General features: G+C 45.1%; 2 protein-coding genes across 2 annotated transcripts in view; both read right to left on the bottom strand.

Annotated features, from left to right (window-relative positions):
* The window catches only part of LOC105842625 (sperm surface protein Sp17), a 156,410-nt gene that overhangs the window by 93,306 nt on the left and 41,088 nt on the right, over positions 1–22,016 (bottom strand). Inside the window, exon 2 of the mRNA XM_038019791.2 lies at positions 9,313–9,533. Within this exon, the coding sequence (XP_037875719.1) occupies positions 9,313–9,409 (97 nt within the window). The 5' untranslated portion in view covers positions 9,410–9,533. The remainder of the gene's footprint in view (positions 1–9,312; positions 9,534–22,016) is intronic.
* On the bottom strand, positions 16,491–18,665 carry LOC134201224 (uncharacterized). Its single transcript, XM_062675578.1, has one exon. The coding sequence runs from the start codon at positions 18,663–18,665 to the stop codon at positions 16,491–16,493; it is 2,175 nt and encodes a 724-aa protein (XP_062531562.1).

Raw genomic sequence — 22,016 nt, forward strand, 5'->3', positions numbered from 1 at the left:
ATGACATAGGATACGTGATTCAACCATATTCGCCATAAAATTCTTAACGACTATCTTGAGCAAACCTGTACTGGTGATAAGGACCTCTTGTGAGTCCGCGCGGGTTGGTACCACCACCCTGCCTATTTCTGCCGTGAAGCAGTAATGCGTTTCAGCTTGCAGCAGGGTAAGGCAGCCGTTGTAACTATATTCGAGACCTTAGAACTAATATCTCAAGGTGGGTGGCGCATTTTACATCGTAATGTCTATGGGCTCCATTAACCACTTAACACCAGGTGGGCTGTGAGCTCGTCCAATCATCAAAGCAATAAAAAAAAACTGAGTTTGGTTAAAAAAAATTGTACTTTCGCTCTTTTTTTTGCGAAACGCAACCCACTGAGAAGATCCGGCGAAAAACTAAGTGAGCAAGTAAGATGCTACTTTTGCGGGCTTAGTCCTTACCAACAGTAAATTTCTATTGGCCATCGCAATGCCCATATATAAAGTATAACTCTATTGGCCATCGCAATGCCCATATATAAAGTATAAGAACGACATCGCCTAGTCTCCGGTGACTCCTTTAATCGCCTTTTATAATACCCACGAGAAAAGATGGTGTGGTGGTACTTTAGACTGATACCATACAAACAATACCATACACCCAGAACTGCTGCATATTATTATGTGATTTTAATATATTATATTATACTAATTTGTATCTGTTTGGAGTGTTATCCTAACGGTCTATTGGGGTACTTATGTAAGGTATTGTCCAAAAAAGCCAATGATATTTTTGATAATTACGTAATAAATTATGCAGCTACCTCGTTTTTGTTAAAAAATATATATTTATTAACCTGTCTCATACTTTCTGATATGAGATCTGAGTTTTAGTTATATACCAATGCTTCACCCGTGCCCCTCACAAGATGCCCTAATACCAGTGGTTATAGAAACTATAAGATTTGAGGTTTTGAGTTTTATTATACGCGTCAAGCACGTAATTCATTAGAAAAACTTGTACCTTCCTGTGGGATTCGAACATCGGTACCGCCGCATCGCTCGATACGAACGCACCGGGCGTCTTATCTAATAGGCCACGACGACTTCAGGATTATTTGTTAGCTATGCGTTCCTAACTCATACATCAGATTGTGATAAAACTTGATATATTTATTGTTGGTAATCTGAGAAAGGTTCTGCCCAAAACACGTCATTACGGATCCTCCCGATCCAATAACAGTGCTTTTGGCTACCACAAGCACCGGTCACCGTCCTCGTCGAACCTGTCGCTTGCGACGAAGGGCTCGACGAGCGAATTAACCCATAGACACAGCCCACTGAGTTTCTCGCCGGATTTTCTCAGTGGGTCGCGTTTCCGATCCGGTGGTAGAATCTGCGAAGCATTGCTCTTGCTAGGGCCAGTGTTAGCGGCTTGAGCTCCGTGAGCTCACCTACACGTCAAGGAGAAGCTGATATAGATTCTTAAGGCATCAGCATACAAAGGAAAAAAAAGGCCCACTGAGTTTCTCGCCGGATCTTCTCAGTGGGTCGCGTTTCCGATCCGGTGGTAGATTCTGCGAAGCACTGCTCTTGCTAGGGTCAGTGTTAGCAACTCTCTGGTTGAGCCCCGTGAGCTCACCTACAAACGTTAGGTTAAAACTGAAATAGCCTCTCAAGGCTATCAGCATAGGTAGAAAAAAAAAAGGAAAAAAAGAGGTTTCTGATATGGTACCATTAACAAACTAAAGGTGGCGCACGAATAGTTTTTCCTACAATTAACCATAGTCAGATTGGAGCTTGACCCGAATTTGACTACTTTAGAAAAAAAAATTTTTCAACGCGAAAGCTATTAAAGAAATCGATGTAAAATTGCATCGTCGACAAACATGCACAGCTAACCGGAGCCCCATTATAATGGCGTCGTATATTCGTTATTTAGATGAAAAAAAAAAATGTGTGTGGGATTCTGACCCTTCCATGCATGCGGTATAAATATAAACAGTGAAGCCTTCACGACTAATTAGTTCTAACCCAATTAGCCTGTCTTTCTTTATTCGAGTTTCAAGAACACGCACACTTAAAGATCGATCGCAGAAAGGAAATATTCATATAAATTAAGACTCACCTGTTTATTTTTTTATTTTTGATTGAACCACGTTCGCGATTTGGACGTTAATATATTGTTTTCGTTCAGAGACGTGCTCTCTCCGCGGCCGCCCGATTTGCTTTGACTTGCGCGCGGCAAAGGACCAGAGCCCCGCAGTTTCACGAGTGACGAAAGGTTTCGAAGGATATTTTTAATTTATTTACATTGAATTCCGAATACGAGTATTCTGTTCTCGTTTGACTACAGATACATTATCAGTAAACAAAAGAGTATATATGCGTGTGTGTGTGTGTGCTAAATACATGGTAGTGCGTGTAAGGTTTTTTTATTGATTTAATGTGTTTTTTGTACGTAATTTTGAAAAATTATTTTGCTCCGTCCGAGCAATTTTCGTAAAAAGGGGTACAAAGTTTTTGCTTCACGTATTAATATATAGATTTTCGTGTACTTTTGTGACGACAACGCGCCCAGAATAGATAGATACATATATATAAAAATGAATTGCTGTTCGTTAGTCTCGCTAAAACTAGAGAACGGCTGGACCGATTTGGCTAATTTTGGTCTTGAATTATTTGTGGGAGTTCAGAGAAGGTTTAAAAGGTAGATAAATATGAAAATACTCGGAATTAAATAAAAATAATTATATTTTTTTTCCTTTCATGTGTCCTCCGTCGGACGGATTCCTTTTCATTGTTTTAAGTTTATTTTCTACAAAAGTTTAGGTGTTTTATTTATCGATTGAGACACTACGAAGTCTGCTGGGTCAGCTAGTTAATATATAGATTTTCGTGTACTTTTGTGACGACAACGCGCCTAGTATAGATTCGAACTGAGAATTAAGTGTCTCTATTGATTCTACGAATATTCATTTACGTGCGTATTTGAAAATCAGAAAAATAATTCGAATAACTCATAAAATAATACTTTCCAATTGTTACATTAATAAAAAACAACATACATAATTCATTTTCTAATTTATTAAGCCTGTACATCGTAGCACCGCGTAGCGTTCTCTACGAAAAACCGTAGATGCTTCGTAGACAAAGGCTACATATTCACGGTCTTGACTTGGATATATTATTTATTCAATCTGTATATGAATTTGTCTAGCCGAGTTATATATTTATTCGGATTGCCCTTTGTCTGATAACTAAGATTTATTTGATTGTCATGTGATTCAGATGTGGTTAGATACTGAGAGAGGTAGAATTTCTTACAAAATTGAATAGCACAAATCTACTTTGGCGCAAACAAGTAATTGATTTTTTGCATCTAAAATTTGCTTCCAATGCCGGATTTTTTATTGCTTAGGTGGGTGGACGATCTCACAGTCCACCTGGTGTTAAGTGGTTACCGGACCCATAGACATCTACAACGTAAATGCCGCCACCTACCTTGAGACATAAGTATAGTCTCGCAGTATAGTTACAACGGCTGCCCCACCCTTCAAACCGAAACGCATTACTGGTTCACGGCAGAAATAGGCGGGGCGGTGGTACCTACCCGTGCGGACTCACAAGAGGTCCTACCACCAGTAGGTTCACCCCTTCCGCTGCTAGTCAGAGTTTTTTTTCTCGCCTTTATCCCACATTATGTGTAATTGACGCAGCATATCTTATCATGCTGCATAGATATTTGGCATAAATAGGACGGGCCGCATTATAAATATCAAATTTCTTCTTTTTTATATTCACTGGTAGTCAGATAATTCCTCTTATTTAGGTTGTCTTCGAGTTTGAACAAATAGGAGACTAGCTTCACTTTTTTTCCTACCTATGCTGATAGCCTTGAGAGGCTATATCAGCTTCGCCCTAGCACGTAGGTGAGCTCACGGGGCTCAAACCTGACGACGTTGCTAGCACGAACCCTAGCAAGAGCCGTGTTTCGCAGAATCTACCACCGGATCGGAAACGCGATCCACTGAGAAGATCCGGCGAGAAATTCAGTGGGCTGTGTGTAGGTTAATTTACTCGTCGAGCCCTTCGTCGTAAGCGACGGGTTCTACGAGAACGATGACCAGTGCTTGAGGTACCTAAAAGCACCGTTAATGGATCGGGAGGATCCGAAAAGACGTGCTAGATTCAAGTCCTAACTTGCAGCCAACACTGATATCGTGATTTCCACGAACTCCGCTTATTCTAATTTTATACATTCATTTTTGTGTTTAAAGTAAAACCTACTTTATTCTATTACGAATAAGTTTACTTATGAATTGCAAATTACACCCTCGAATATCCCCACGATTCGTGAGAGCATTCCCCCAGAAATCATGAAGTCAATCTGTGACTTGGATTGTATCATATAATATTTACGAAGGAAAATCTCATGGAACTAAAGGCCCAGTGGGAATACCGTTGGATACGAGAGAGAGAGAGAGAGAGAGAGAGAGAGAGAGAGAGAGAGAGAGAGAGAGAGAGAGAGAGAGAGAGAGAGAGAGAGAGAAGAGAGAAAGAGAGTGTATTCATTTGATTTTTTCATAGATTTTTTTTACTGGACTAGAGTTCAAAAGCCATCGAGTGTTGTGTGATCACCGAATCATGATATCAACTTGATTACCAATCTTCACACATAAAGTCGAATTCTCTTCTGAAACGGCCGTCCAATGCTTACAAGAACTCAATTCTTCAATGTTACGTGTAAATTAAAATCGAGATTAAATGTTTTGAATATAGTGAATATCAATAATCGAATATACAATATCTATACGATCGTCTGATATGATTCGTGTGTAAGTTCTTTATCTTTTTTGTAAAAACTACAGCAAAGAATGGCATTTGAAGGTTTTAATAATAGGTTTGTTTATTTCGTTCTCTCTCTCTCTCTCTCTCTCTCTAAGGCATATTAATTTCTACAATAACAAATTGGAGCTATATCTAACAATGATGCCTTTTGCGTCAAGAAATTAAGGTCTTCTTTAAAACACGAATCAAAATAAAACGTGAAATGAAAATGAGATCAAAGGAAAATCCTAATTAAAAATCATAATATATAGTTATGTACTTATATTTGAAATATGTATAGACAAATTTAAGAAAAAAATATGAACATTTAAACACTATTTTGGTATCAATATTGACATCAGATTAGAGAAGGATGTTCGTGGTTTTAGGGGAAGCTAGTAATAAGTAACATGTTCATTGTTGAAAATGCTTATAACTATAATTTTTTCACAAAAACCCTATGGAATTTCATTTTTGGTATCTCTGACCTTTATAATATTTATTTTATCCAAAAATGTGTAAGTTTGTTAGCATAAGTTTTTGAAGTGATAACTTTTTATGGGAGGGTAAGTCGGTACGATACGTAACGCGTTACGGCGCCAGTTTGTCTGGCGTCCCTTTCTCTCACGCACACGACAGCGGTACTGAGAAAATATGTAACTCCTAACTATTTATATATCTTTTTCAATTTATTTGACAATTTTCCTTATATTATCGTATTTAAGTAATTAACTTCAATATTAATTAGTTCAACTTAGATTAGTTATCACTTATGTCGGGCGATCCTAGACGCAACGTTTTTAAAAAAAAAACCAGAAAGTTTAAAGTTCAATTTCAAAAGTGAATGTCCAGAGCTTTATAATATCAAGGATCATCAGTAAATTCGCTCCTCACTGGAACTCTAAGAGCCAGTATCGCCTACGAACTTCATTATCCTATAGTCTGTTAAATATAAGTATAACTTGGTACGCTTGTAGGATTTTTGGAACGAAGTTCCTTATGGGACGATGCGGAGGGGTACCTCAACCGGGAAAAAAAGTCCGTAACGTAAGATGTTTATTATTTATGTATAGTCTTAGTGTGATGGCTATACAGTGTCTAATGTATAGTCTACATGATGACGGTTATTATTATTATTCATATAAATAGCTATTTGTTTGTATATTATTATAATATATTTTTTATAAATCATTGTGACTAAAATAAAGTTGATAACTTTGTGAAGCAGTTTTTTTTATCAATAAAAAAATCATAATGAAAAATGTATACCCGAATAATTATTTTCTTTATACCTACTAATAGAAATTAAAATTAATATTTTTATAATACCACCACCAGACATCTTTCAGACACCATCTACAGACACCACACATCTTTTTTATTTGTTTACTTCCTTCGATTCTTTTTGTCGACCGGAACCTAAAAATGACCGCTCTGCCTACTGTCTCGCGTATTAGGCCACATTTGACGGACTATACAATCTCCGTTCTCCGCGCAAGCGAGGGAGGGCGCGTATGACCGATTTGTAAGTATACATCCATATGGAAACCAAATAGAACTTGTCGGCTACATATAAATCGAGGAATTATTCAAGTGAGAATAATTTATGGGTGTTGTAAAAATCGGGGGCGGCACGCGAACTCCGAGCTATCGGGATGGGTGAAACATGAGATTTTGCCGTCCAAAAAGATATATACATATTTGTATTCAATGTCCTTTTTAACATCAAAAGGTACTAAAATACGTGCTCATCATACGAGACTTCTTGTCGAACCGTTCGTTTCGATATCGAGTAGAGGGAACTCGTTCTCGTCCCCGTCATCTGACAGCCGGAGTCCCGCAAGGCTCCGCACTCTCCCCGTTACTAATTAGCTTGTATATCAATGATATACCCCGGTCTCCGGAGACCCATCTAGCGCTCTTCGCCGATGACACGGCTATCTACTACTCGTGTAGGAAGATGTCGTTGCTTCATCGGCGACTCCAGATCGCAGTAACCACCATGGGACAGTGGTTCCGGAAGTGGCGAATAGACATCAACCCCACGAAAAGCACAGCGGTGCTATTCAAAAGGGGTCGCCCTCCGAATACCACTTCGAGCACCCCACTCCCCAATAGGCGCGTAAACACCTCCGCCATTAGCCCCATCACTCTCTTTGACCAGCCCATACCGTGGGCCTCGAAGGTCAAATACCTAGGCGTCACCCTCGACAGAGGGATGACATTCCGTCCCCACGTAAAAACGGTACGCGATCGCGCCGCGTTTATACTAGGACGACTCTACCCAATGCTTTGTAGACGAAGCAAACTGTCCCTCCGTAACAAGGTAACCCTCTACAAAACTTGCATACGCCCCGTCATGACGTATGCAAGTGTAGTGTTCGCTCACGCGGCCCGCACCAACTTGAAACCCCTTCAGGTTATACAATCCCGATTCTGCAGGATAGCCGTCGGAGCACCATGGTTCCAGAGGAACGTGGACCTCCACGATGACCTGGAGCTCGACCCCGTCAGTAAGTATCTACAGTCGGCATCGCTGCGCCACTTTGAGAAGGCGGCACGACATGAGAACCCTCTTGTCGTGGCCGCCGGAAACTACATACCCGATCCTGTAGACCGTTTGGTAAACCGTCGACGTCGCCCAAAGCACGTCATCACGGATCCTCCTGATCCATTAACGGTGCTTTTAGGCAATACAAGCACCGGTCACCGTCCTCGCCGAACCCGTCGCTTGCGACGAGGGGCTCGACGAGCGAATTAACCCACAGACACAGCCCACTGAGTTTCTCGCCGGATCTTCTCAGTGGGTCGCGCTTCCGATCCGGTGGTAGATTCTGCGAAGCACTGCTCTTGCTAGGGCGGTGTTAGCAATTCTCCGGTTTGAGCCCCGCGAGCTCACCTACACAAGCTAGGGTACGCTGAAATAGCCTCTCAAGGCTATCAGCATAGGTAGGAAAAAAAAACTAAAATACTTTTCAGCTCTTTCAATTTATGTCTTATTTGAAATATTTAAAGTACTACATTGTGTGTTAGTGTAGTTCAGATAGTCTCACGGATTACCTGGTTTTAAGTAGTTAGTGGATGGTGTAGATAACACTAAAGTGACAACGCCTTCGTTAATAAGGACTTTCTAACTTCATTAGTAATCCGACAGTCCAGTAAGGCCCGGTAAAAACAACAACCAATACAAAATGGTACCATAATTGGTGGCCTATTCCTGTGTTACTGTGTCAACCTCCCCTCCTGGCTGAGTATTTGCTCGCCCACCTGTCCTGGTGAAACTTAAAAGGCCTCCGGGCCACCAGTAATCCCTCATTAATAATAAAAAACTTCAACTATGTCTCTTTAGTTAGCGTTGAGATCGCCCACGTCATTACGGATCCTCCTGATCCATTAACGGTGCTTTTAGGCACCACAAGCATCGGTCACCGTCCTCGTCGAACCTGTCGCTTGCGACGAAGGGCTCGACGAGCGAACTAACCCATAGACACAGCCCACTGAGTTTCTCGCCGGATCTTCTCAGTGGGTCGCGTTTCCGATCCGGTGGTAGATTCTGCGAAGCACTGCTCTTGTTAGGGTCAGTATTAGCAACTCTCCGGTTGAGCCCCGCGAGCTCACCTACAAACGTTAGGGCGAAGCTGAAAAAGCCTCTCAAGGTTATCAGCATAGGTAGGGAAAAAAAAATGTTGAGATCGCTCATAACAAATTAAGGGATGAAAGATTAATCGTAAAAATTCAACGTAGCAGAGGTCGTGGCTCGAAAGTTGTTATAATTTTTAATTAGAAAGTTTTCCGTGTCCGCACATTGCTCGACTTGAACATTCAGCGCCATCTCTGAACGATTTTCACAACTAGAACGGACAAAAAATTTCATAACTAAAATTAACATTTTGTTTGTATCTCAGTGTTTCAAAGGTTGTCGCATAGATGGCGCTAACCTGTAAAAATAATTAAGGTCTTTCGAATAAACTCCAGAACCTTTGATGACATGAACAAACACGAGAATTGAGGCCTATAAAATCAAAGGCAGCTATATCCAAGTCTGTCAAATATTGAGGTAAACTAAAAAAATCGGCCCTAAACACGTCATTACGGATCCTCCGGATCCATCGAAGCTCTTGCTAGGGCCAGTGTTGATAACACTCCCGGTTTGAGAATCTGAAATAACTTTGTTGGTATAGCTACGATATTCTTCATTTTAAAACAGATTTATAAAGAATGAGATGAGAGAATATTACTAATAATCTGAATTTTAAATGACAAAACTTCGTTTATTAGTACTTAATACAGAGTAAACTTAACTTTTTTGAACTGAATTTGTTAGAGGTTTAGCTGCATTTGTTATAACATGAAAACACTAAAGCATGTTCAACTAACTAAACAAGATAGAGCCATTGTTAATACATTTTACGACAGTATGGCGTTTAGCTGCCTTCGATTTTATAGGCCTCAATTATCGTGAATTTACATTATATTTTAACTAAGTATGCTTTCTGTACTCACCCGTAGCGTTGTTGGCTTTATTCTCGTTATTCTGTGCCTTCTGTTCATTTTGATTGTTTTTTTCGTTTTTCGCTTCCGAACTAGTATTGCAACCCATTGTTCTATTAATTCGTTTTTTGTTTTTTTTTTTTAAACTAAATATTTAATGTTTTATTTCGTGACACTCGATTACAAATGAGTCGTTTTCGCGTTATAACATGTTGTATTTGCGATTGAGGTACCTGCAACAGAAAAAACGTAATGATTTTAAAGCATTTCTATCTACTAAAGGTCCCGCAGTAGTCGAAATTCGACTATAATTAATTGGAATTGTAAGTTTGTACACTATTATGATTGTATTTTATATTTCTATAATCGCAAATTTCGCCAAGACTACACTATAAAAAATATTAACAAAGACAAACAATACCTATTTAATCTACATATATTCTCAATTTGACAGCAGACGTCAAGAACAAAAGTTTGACAATAAATAGTATGCATGCGTGTGTGCGTCAAATACATGGTATGTAGTGTGTGTAATGTTTACTTTATTGGGGTAATGTATCTTTTATGCATTATTTTGAAAAATATTAGCATTGTGCACTTCTTCTCTGTATTCTCTATAAGTGTGGAAAATTTAATACTCCTCCGTCCGCACAATTTTCGTAAAAAGGGATACAAAGTTTTTGCTTCACGTATTAATATATAGATAAATAAAATTGGAGTGTCTGTTTGTAATATTGAAATAACCGCTTTTTACCAAATGCATATGAATATATATACGGTAGGTACATACACCAAAATTACATTTTTTACAATTTTTGTCTGTCTGTCTGTCTGTTTGTTCCGGCTAATCTCTGGAACGGCTGGACCGATTTTGATGAGACTTTCAAGGTATCTGATGATATAAGGAGTAACTTAGGCTACTATTTTTAGACTAGCTTCGCCCCGCGGCGTCACCCGCAGTTATTGTCGTACCGCGCGCAACATGGCGGGCTTCGCCTATCAATAGTAAAATTTAATGTTTCCGAAGCGCAGCGAGGGCGGGTCGCTAGTTAGTTCTAAGAATTCATAATTTCATGGCTCAGCTGGTGGTAAGTTATTACTATAGGATTCAGACTAAATACTGTTTCTCAAGTCTCATTCCAAGAAAGGCATGTTATAGCAATCAGTGTGCTTAGTGCGAGTTTTTTAACGTTCTCGTTCGCGTAAAAGTTAACTCAAATTTGTATGAAGTTGGAACAGCGCCCCTAGCGGCAAACGTAGTGAAATGGAATTATTATTCAACTTTAAACAACATCCTCCAACACGCATATTGGACATCCCTTCTCTTTCTTGACATCGTATAAATTCGGTAATTCTCGGTACGGTTCGGAAAGTTCACCTGCGGCTATATTCAGACTCGCCAAGCTACGTCGGTCGTATTGTAATGAGCGATTTAGTGGGCAGCTTCATTCTGTTAATTTTGTGTCACGGTGCGCGCGCATCGTAAAATTTCACTCTCATCAATTTTTCATAACGCGCCTAAAGAAGTATAACTTCAAAAATAATAATAATATCATATTTAAAAGAACCACTTTTAATAATCGCGCATTAATAATCTCAATTCCAATTAAAATGGATTCCGGAAACGTCACACGACTCAGCCAACGTCGAACCGTAATAAAGGGGCTTGTATTTAGTGTACTAATGAATGCGATTCATCGCGGGTTTGCGGAATGGGGAGTCGACAATTATCGCTCAACCCCCGGTAACCATGAACGGCACTGAATTTACTTTAGAATAACTTTACATGTGCTTTGTGTTAAATGAGTGTATTACTGGTGGTAGGACCTCTTGTGAGTCCGCGCGGGTAGGCACCACCGCCCTGCCTGTTTGTGCAGTGAAGCAGTAATGCGTTTCGGTTTGAAGGGTGAGGCAGCCGTTGTAAAAATACTGAGACCTTAGAACTTATATCTCAAGGTGGGTGGCGCATTTACGTTGTAGATGTCTATGGGCTCCAGTAACCACTTAACACCAGGTGGGCTGTGAGCTCGTCCACCCACCTAAGCAATAAAAAAACCGTTTGTCACCGATAGATGGTGTTCACGCAAAAGCTGAATCGCGCTATTGTTATGTTACCCACGAAATCATATCACATATTTTGATAGGACATAAATCGGTGTTTAGACTTCTTACTTTAAACACTACACAAGCGCAACGTGTGAATGTGTTAAACGCGAGCTACCATAGTAGGCGTAGTGAGGGGTGGAAGGTTTTTTTCGTTACAGAATTTACGATTCCGCTCTCAAGCCGCGCTCAAGGCACGCGATAAAATCTATGCAAAAGCTTTAAAAAAAATGCACACACTAAATTATGACAGTATTACAAAAATTGTCGACTTGAACAGTTCTCTTTTATTTTGCCTACATCACTCCAATACAGGGCGTTAACCCTTAAGGAGGGATTCGAAGGATCTGCCGACGACGACTGAATCCCATAACTTCGTTGCGTAATTTTACGATTGTTATAATAATTAAATTAATTAAACGTTCGTTACTGTTCAGACGTTCTCTGCTCACGATTTTAAATCTTCAGACGCTTTAGCTTAGTGTTGAAAGTCCCGTAGCATATTTAATGGTATCGTTGAAGTGGTATAATTTTGAGGGTTTTTGTTGGAACGTTAATCAAAACCAGCACGCTTTGCTGGCGGATATTTGATTTGACTTTAGTCCGATTGCTACCAAACTTGACAGTATCATTGGCTAGGTCAATCCGAAAACTACCTAAAATTCATTGAAATCGGCTCGGCCATTTAAGAGTTATGTACACTTTTAAATGGCCGAGCCGGACATATTTAGACACATCAATTTTTTTTCCATAATTATAAATTATTAAAAATAATAATAAAATGATTTATATTAATTAAAATAATTTGATAATTGCCAGCTTCCTGCGGATTTGCAACCCTTCACGATTGGGAGCACCAACGCTGCGTCCTCTAAGCACGTGGTCACCACTTTCTAGCCCCAGGGGGCGTCTCTTCTATGACCGTTGTGTTCTGGCTACTGTCATTTCAATCACGCAATCTCTAGGGCTATGTCTTTTAGCATGATTCTCCTACTTAGTCTGAAGAATATAAGTTATATTTAATTTGCATTTTATTAGGATATAAACTGAGTACAGCTTAAAATAATTCAATGTCACTACCGACCATAAGTCTTATTGTAACCGCACACGCATCTCATCCACTTGCCTATTTCGACCGCGATTATACGCCTAACAACTGTTTAGGCGTATAATCAAATTGTTACAGATTGTGTACGTATTTCTCCAAATGCATATGTTTTTTTTTTTTTTTTTTTATTGCTTAGATGTGTGGACGAGCTCACAGCCCACCTGGTGTTAAGTGGTTACTGAAGCCCATAGACATCTACAACGTAAATGCGCCACACACCTTGAGATATAGTTCTAAGGTCTCAGTGTATAGTCACAACGGCTGCCCCACTCTTCAAACCGAAACGCATTACTGCTTCACGGCAGAGATAGGCGGGGTGGTGGTACCCACCCGTGCGGACTCACAAGAGGTCCTTTTTTTTTTTTTTTTTTTTTAACGCTGGGGAATCCATTTTCGGATACCCGGTCCGGGGGGTAACGAACCGGGTTATGTCGGACTCCGGCGCCTCCTGAGAGGAAGAGGGGGACGAGAAGGTCCTCCACCTCCCCGAATCCCTCGCAAGAGACTACGCCTTGAAAAAGGCGCGCGAAGCACTTGCCCCGCAGAACGACTACCGACTAAACCCCATCGAGCTCCACCACACCGGCTACACCAGACCTACGGTACCGCAGTGCGCGCCGAAAGTCCGCCTTCGCCGGTACCCGTCCTGATGATAAGACGGGATTTCATCTCCGGGAAAATCCCGAAGGACGTCATTTCGGGAGATACACCGTGAGCGGCGCACAGGAGCCACCTTGCACCGCCCCACCACCGGACCGACAGTCGAGTACCGGGCGCCCCCGCACCCGCCACCTGACAGTCCCTACGGGGGCTGAGCGGGAGCTTCACGCCCGCGCCGGCCATCCCGCCTTCTGCGCTGAGGTGCTGAAGAGGGATCCCACTCCCTTTCACGCTCCTCAGCCTCACGGGACGCCATTACCAGGTCACAAAACCTGGCCATGGCCTCCCACGAGCCCTGATCCTCTAACATGCGGGCGACGACAGCCCGCAGGGAGAGGTTTCTCCCCAGCACCGAGATCTCGCCGCGAGTGCTCCCAACGCGGGCACGTTTCGAGCGCGTGCTGCGCGTCATCGTCCGGGTGCCCGCACTGGTGGCAGCCCGGATGTGGCTCTCTCCCGCAGACCTTCCACAGGTACCTCCCGAAACAGCCATGTCCCGAGAGGACCTGCGCAAGGTGAAAGGAGAGTACGCCGTGACGCCGATCCGACCATGCCTCCAGCACGGGCACCAGGGCCTCGAGGGTGCGACGGCGGGTGGCTGAAGTTTGGCCAAGTTCCTTCAGCAATCGCTCTCTCCACTTAGCGTATGCTACATGACGCGCAGCACGCTTCCACCGACCGACAGCCGACGGGCCGGGCGACCGTCCCCGACTCAAGGCCTGCGCCTTACGCCGATATACCGCAGCCAAGATTTCGGCCTCGAGGTCCCAGGGTAGGGATCCGGCGAGAGCGCAGGCCACATTTTGAGAGATGGTGCGGTACCCCCTGATGACCCTCACCGCGAGCGCCCGCTGAGCTCTGAGCAGCAGAGACGCGTTTCTCGCGGAGAGTGCGGGCGACCACACGGGAGCACCGTACAGGGCCATACTGCGCACCACCCCAAGGTACAGTCGCCGAGTACCGGCGCTGCATCCTCCGACGTTGGGAAGAAGACGGGTCAGCGCACCTGCCGCCCCCATGAGCCTCGGAACCAGCGCCTTAAAATGGTGGTCGAATCTCCATTTGCTGTCCAGCACGAGGCCCAAATACTTGAGCTTCGGCTGGACAGCAATGGTGACACCCCCGACTACGAGATTCGCGCCTTGAGGTGGCCCTTTCCGAGCTGAGTGGAAGCACACTGCTTCGGATTTTTGGAGGGCCACCTCGAGGCCGAGTCTCTTTATTCGTCTTACCACAGTTGCCACTGCAGCCACAACCAGGACGGCTGCTGACCGGTAGTCGTCTCCGCAAGCCGTCACCAGCGTGTCGTCAGCGTAGCAAACCACTTCGACGCCAGGCAGGTTAGCCCCGCGGAGGACCCAGTCAAAGCCTATATTCCAAAGGAGTGGACCCAGTACCGACCCTTGTGGAACCCCACGCGACACTGTTTTTCGTCCCCACCCACTCCGCTCGGGGAAGATCACCGCCCGCCCTGAGAGATAATCCTCAATCAGATTACGGAGACCGGTGGGGACGCGGTGAAACCGTAATGACTCCACAATCGTGCTCCAGGGGATCGTGTTGAAGGCGTTGGCAATATCAATCGACACAGCCAACAGTACACCTCCCCCAGAGCACGCCTGGTCGGAAAGATCGCGGACCCGTAAGACCGCGTCCACGGTCGACCGACCTCTCCGGAAGCCATATTGGTTGGACGCGAGATCCGGCCCACTGTTCTCGAGGTGCTGAACAAGACGCCCGGCAACCACACGCTCAAGGAGCTTACCGGCCTCGTCCAACACTACTATCGGGCGATATCCGGAGGGCTCGTCTCTAGGGCGACCGTCCTTCGGGATAAGCACCAGCCGGCCCGTGCGCCACGGCTCCGGGAACCTGCCCTCGCGGAGGCACCTGCTAAACAGCGTTCGAAGTGCAGGTCCCAAACCATCCTCAGTTAAAGCGAGAGCCCATGCTCGACTCGACAGGCCGTCGGGGCCTGGTGCTGTACGCTTCACGCGCATCCTCGCCACTGCCGCCTCAAATTCCACCTGGGACACACCTTCCAGCTCTCCGCCGTCAGCGACCTGCGCCGTTGCCATTACAGGGGGGATGAAGGCCGTTCGGGATGAGTCCGGAAATAGACCCCCGACCACCCGGTGCAATGTCTCGGGTGGCAGTGTGCTGGTCGTAGGGGGAGCCCATGGGCGAAGCGCATTGCGCGCTAGCCTGTAGGGCCGCCCCCACGGATCACGATCGAGCGAGGCGAGCAGATCATTCCAAGCGGCTTCCTTCGCCTCTCTGATGGCTATGCAAAGGGCCCTCACCTCCGTCCTGTACACCTCATAAAGGTGGTCCTCCTCCTCAGGGTCCCGATGCGTCCTTCGACGTCGGCTTCCTTGGTACGCACGTCGACTGACGTTGCAGGACTGGCGCAGGCTGACGATCTCATCAGTCCACCAGTATACGCGGCGCTTAGGAGCAAGAGTTCTGACGCGAGGCATAGCGGCATCGCATACCCGCGACATTGCCTCGCGCATACGCTCCGCCCCCACGCTTACATTCATCGGCTCGCCGAGGGAATCGAGGCGCCAGGCCTGGACGACAGCCGCCTCATTCAGCCGTTCGACATCGAGGCGCTTCTGGGCCCAACGAGGACCCTCCACGCCGCCGCCGCAGAATAAAGGAGTTGATGTCACTTCTGGGGCTACAGCAATGCTGAAACGGATGTAGCGATGGTCGGAAAGCGTCTCCTCACCAACCATCACCGTCCAACCACGGATGTGACTCGCGACATCGGGAGATGCGAACGTGACGTCCACCACGGACCCGCCTAATCGTCTCACGCACGTAAGTTCCGTGCCACGGTTGAGAATAACGAGGCCGCCTCCGACCAGCCACTCCTCCACCGCCGTTCCTCTGGGGCACGTCCTCGAGGAACCCCAAGCCAATGACTTGGCATTGAGGTCCCCAAGGACGAGAATCCGACGGGAATGTGACCTCCCAATGACGCGACCGAGCTCAAGGAGGAGGCCCTCAAACTCGGCGAGCGTCCTGTTGGGGGAGAAGTATACTCCCACCACGATCATCTCGGCCCAGAGGACGGCGACGAAGCCGCGACCCCTTTCAACGAGGTCGAATCCGGGCGGAGCACCCACACAGCCACGCCTGACAATGGCAACCCGGCCGTCAAGGTCACCTGCCCAATCGGGACCCAAAAGGACCCGGTACGGCTCTGCGACCACCGCAAGGTGAGTCAACCCCTCCGCCATGCTCTGAAACAAAAGATCTTGAGCTCTGGCGGAGTGATTGAGGTTCCCCTGGAGGAAACGAAGGACGTCTGTCATATCTGAGCATCCATCGGTGTCACCGAGGCCATACCGGGCCGACTACGCACGCCCTCAAGCGACGCGAGATCCTGCCGACGTTGTCTCTGTCTCGGGGGCTTGGCACAGGCCTTGCCCCCGGAAACGTGGTCCGCTGGTCTGCCGGCGGAGACACAAACAGTGCAGCGCGGCGCCAGCGAGCAGCCAGAAGCCACGTGACCGGCCTGGCCGCATCGGTAGCATTCCCGGCTGCGATCGTCCGACGACGGGCAACGAGCGCTCACGTGGCCCAACTCGTGGCACCGGAAACACTGCAGCCTCCTGGCCTCCAGCAAATGAGCGCGGAGCACGCTCCAACCAATCCTTAGCTTGGGAACTGCTGCGATTTTCGCCGCTGTTGAGATCGGACAACGAACTAAGACTTGTCCCATCCCGCCTGGATCGGTTTTTATTTCCCCGATCTTGATAATCTCGGGTGGACACCCCCCAATTTTGGCGAGCTCATCAGCGATTTCTTCACGCGATATCGAGTCGTCGAGGCCACTGATGCGCATCGCTGCAGTCACCAATGGCCTGGAGACCTCGACGCCCTCAGCGGGCAGAATCTCTTTCAGTTTGCTCGCCAGGAGGTTGGCTTTCTCTACTTGATCGTCTCCGTCCACCACCAGGACCTTGGCACCCGTCAGAGAGGATCGGATCCTCTGGAGCGGGATACCCAGCGATTCTAGGTCGAGCTTCGCCCTCGCGTCCGCGAGGATGAACCGATATGTGAGACCGCTATTTATCGCTTCAGGCTGTAGTTTTAATACCACAGCCTGAGAACGCGGAGCTCGGAGCCGCTTCTTTGTCCTCTTCTTTGAAGACGGGACTTTCTCCGACACCCTAGTGGGTGGAACGGCCGTGGCCGTTCTCACGGTCTCCCCTCTCGGCTTAGCGCGCCTACGGGTGACCGTAGACCAGCTTTCGGTCACGACAGCTGGAGCCGGAGGGAAGGCACGCGGTTCGGGTGGAGGCGCTAACACTGTGGCCTTTTGTCTAGGGCCTCGTGTCTTCTTGTTCACCGTGGACGGTAGTGCTGCTTGTGCCGTTGTCGACTCCAGCGTAGCGTCAACGAGGAGAGGAGAATTCGGCGATTTCTCACAGCTCTTCCGCTTATCCGCCGCTAAGGGTGGCCTGATGCGAGGCTCCGGGGGTAGCCGCATCTCCAGACTCGCAATGCGAGCGTCAAGCATGGTGCCGACGGCACGCATAATGCGTTGGACACGCAACTCCTCCTGGTCCTCTGTGGTTGAAGCTGGGGCTGGGGTTTCGACTGGATTGGACAACGTCAATGCTTGTGATATGCGCGCCAGCTCCTTGTGCACCTTCTGCAGCTCCTGCCGGAGCTGTAAAATCTCTTCCTGCTGACAGGCGTTTACCGCACGCAGCTTTTCCATCTCTTCGGTCGCGGGGCGGTTCGCCAGTTCTTCTGTGACTTCCGTTATTGTCACCGCCAATTCCTTTAGGACACGTTGATACGTGCCCTTCAGGTTTCCGGGCTTACTACATACCTTCAGAGCCATCGCGGCACTCTCCTTTAGACGACACTCGGGATCTTTCTTAGAGCTCCCTTCCATGATTTTTGCGCTTCTTAATTCGCGCATACTACGCACGCTACCGGCATCCTTTATCTCAGAGCGCTGAGCTTTAAGATACGCCTGTTCGTCCGCAGTCAGACCGTACTGACCAGTGGTCGTCGGACGACCGCGACCTCTCTTCGATTGCGGCTTGACACCACATTTACCAGTAGTAGCTGTTTCATCCGAGCCGGAGCTGCTTCCAAACTCATCACTGCTGATCGTCAGGACTCTTTTTCGCTGTCTGCGTGTCGGCGAAGAGCGGGCTGACGAGTGGGCCGACCCAGCTGTGGTCATGCTATCATCCGACACCAGAGTGGTTCTGGACGATCTCCCCTCACTGTCCTTAACGGACCCTTCTGCTACTACGTCCTTCGCGGACCCGTTCTTCCTACTTACGTCCTTCCCGGACCCTGCTCCTTTTTTAACTCCGTCCTTCCCGGACCTTATCTCAGTGCAGTTTGTGCCCCCCCCAGAATACGAGGGGCTGCGCACTACCGACGAGTCGGTAGTACGGAGGGATTCTCCCGCTTGGCGGGTACCCTCCTGGGGTATTACTCTTTGCAAACTGGACATCTTCATTGGTTTCCCTTTATTTTTAACCCGAGGTGTGGTCCCCTGGGACACCCTAGTGACCGGTCACCCACCGGCCATGCATCCTCTCACCAGGTGTCAAAGCTTAGGATTAGGATTGAAATAAAGAGAAGAAGAAAATAAAACAAAAGAAACCAAAAATAAAACGAAAGGCAAAGAAAGACAGGATAAAGAATAACACAAAACGATAAACCAAAAAGTGAAACGAAGAAAGAGACAGATTACAACTCAAAATATAAATTAAACAAATTAAGATAACAAAAAGACAGTTAGTAAAATAACGAAATAATCAAAGGGAAAGGGATAAAAGGTAGAGGCCCACGCTTCTCCAGGAGAACCACCCTTCAACAAGTGAAGGGGGAGGAGAGCTTGGAACCCCCAGAGCTGGTTTTGGTCCACGTCGTTCGGTCTCTCTCGTTGTAACAAAACGAGAGAGACGGAACGATGCCTCTGGGAATGGTGCCCAGAGGCCCGTTATCCGCCACCTACGGACGCGCCCGGTAGGAGTCCAGCAACTCCCGCGGGTCACAAGAGGTCCTACCACCAGTAATTACGCAAATTATAATTTTGCGGGTTTTGATTTTTATTGCACGATGTTATTCGTTGTTGACCATAGGCTAACAATAAACAAAAGAGTTTGTTTTTAAGCGTGTGTGTGTCAAATACGTGGTAGCGTGTGTCATGTTTTTATTTATTGATTTTTGATTTTATATAAATTTTTATGCATAATTTTAAAAATATATTAGCATTCTGCCCTCCCTCTGTATATAAACTATAAGTGTGGAAAATTTTATGCTTCTCCGATCGCGCTATTTTCGTAAAAAGGGGTACCTACAAAGTTTTTGCTTCACGTATTAATATTATATAGAATAGATAAATATTATTTTATTTATTTAATATATTTTGAAGCTGTTAGAAGAAACACGACAATAAGGATACAGAGTACAAGGGCACTGCTTATTTCATGTTGAAATCTCTTCCAGTAGGCCCGCAGAAGGAAAGAAGAATTAGGAACACAAACCTAGTGCATACAGTAAGCATTACATATAATAATATATACATATTACAAGGTAAAAAACAATATATATACACAAACACACGTACATATACTTACTTTATATATTAATAGCCGTACTCGCCCGCTTCGCTGGGCATTTAAAGTGAACAATATTATTTATTGTCATTATTATTAGGGAGTCCAACTCTCATATAATTATTAGCCTATCCATTAAGTACATGTATTTTCTACATGGATACCAAGTTTCAAGTCAATCGGGTGCACGGTTCAGTAGTTATAACGGAACATCTGTAAAAACCACTGTAAATTTATATATTGGTATAGATTGATAGAAACAGTTGACGTTCACACAATCCCGAAGACAACGGCTGAGTTGTTCAAACACATTGACATCGTATAAAATTATTAGCCATTACATTCGTTCCGTATTGCCATATTACGAGATCGACTTTAGTCACGCAACAATTAATTTTACGTAATAATTTTAAAGTAATTAATAATTTAAATTTTTACGTTAATTTATGTTGATGATGTTGATTGAATGGTAGAACTTCCGCGGATCCCATCCCTGGACAGAAAGACTACAGTGGCCTTGTTCTTTATACCCAGGAAATCTATATATTAACACGTGAAGCAAAAACTTTGTATCCCTTTTTACGCAAATTGCGCGGACGGAGGAGTATGAAATTTTCCACACTTATAGAGAATATAGAGAAGAAGTGCACAATGCTAATATTTTTTTTAAATAATGCATAAAAGATACATTAAATCAATAAAGAAAACATTACACACACTACATACCATGTATTTGACGCACACACGCATGCATACTATTTATTGTCGAACTTTTGTTCTTGACGTCTGTTGTCAAATTGAGAATAGTTTAAATATTGTTTGTCTTTATTAATATTTTTTTTATAGTATAGCCTTGGCGAAATTTGTGATTATAGAAGTATAAAATACAATCATAATAGTGTACAAAGTTACAATTCCAATTAATTATTATAGTCGAATTTCGACTACTGCGGGACCTCTAGTTTAATTTCATACCCGATCCAGACGACCGGACAACGCACAATCAACATCTCCAGGCTTTCCGAGCCCCGGTCATTGTCTTCGTCAGAGCGAACTATCCCATAGACACAGCCCACTGAGTCTCTCGCCGGATCTTCTCAGTGGGTCGCGATTTCAATCCAGTGGTAGAATCAACGAAGCATTGCTTCGTAACTATGCATCGTAACTATACTTGAGACCTTAGAACTCATATCTCAAGGTGGGTGGCGCATTTACGTTGTAGATGTCTATGGCTCCAGTAACCACTTAACACCAGGTGAACTGTGAGCTCGTCCACATATCTAAGCAATTAAAAAAAAAAAAAAAAAATGCTCTTACTAGGGTTTCTGTTAGTTAGTTGAAATAAAAATCGTCTCATATGTAATACCTCTCGACGCGATTAAAATTTTTATACTTTTTATTGCTAAAATAATTGGACGAGCTCACGGGCCCCCTGATGTTAAGTGGTTACCGAAGCACATAGACATCTACAACCTTGACACATGAGTTCTAAGGTCTCACCTTTAACTACGGCTGCCCCGCCCTTCAAAATGAAACACATTACTATTTCACGGCAGAAATAGGCATATTTCGAGGTACAGGGCATCTAAATAATTACTAATAATTAGAGCCTTAATTGAATTATGATTAGCAGAACGACCAATGTAATGAAAATAATATAAAAACGTAACTTTTAGTTCCATTTCTGACTAATTCGGTACGCTGTGGGCTCGGCCGCCGCGCCCTACAGATAAACTGGCCTTAAACATGACATCTGACTTAGACGATACAAAAAAACATTACGTTTTATTTCGTTAAGAGCTGAAAATGTCGCACGTAATGCGCGATCTCAAGAAAATCCTAAATTTTGTTCTGTATTGCTCACATGTGTGGATGAAATCACGTCCCTCCCGGTGTTAGGTGGTCACCGAAGCACACATTAACAACGTGAATTTCGTCACGCACTACGAGACGTGAGTTCTGAGTCTACGTTCTTACAGTACAACACTGCCCCACCCTTCAACCCTTTACTGGTGGTAGGACCTCTTGTGAGTCCGCGCGGGTGGGTACCACCGCCCTGCCTGTTTCTGCCGTGAAGCAGTAATGCGTTTCGGTTTGAAGGGTGGGGCAGCCGTTGTAACTATACTGAGATCTTAGAACTTATATCTCAAGGTGAGTGGCGCATTTACGTTGTAGATGTCCATGGGCTCCAGTAACCACTTAACACCACGTGGGCTGTGAGCTCGTCCAACTATCTAAGC

This window comes from Bombyx mori, chromosome 24, assembly GCF_030269925.1.
Source record: "Bombyx mori chromosome 24, ASM3026992v2".
NCBI lineage: Eukaryota > Metazoa > Arthropoda > Insecta > Lepidoptera > Bombycidae > Bombyx > Bombyx mori.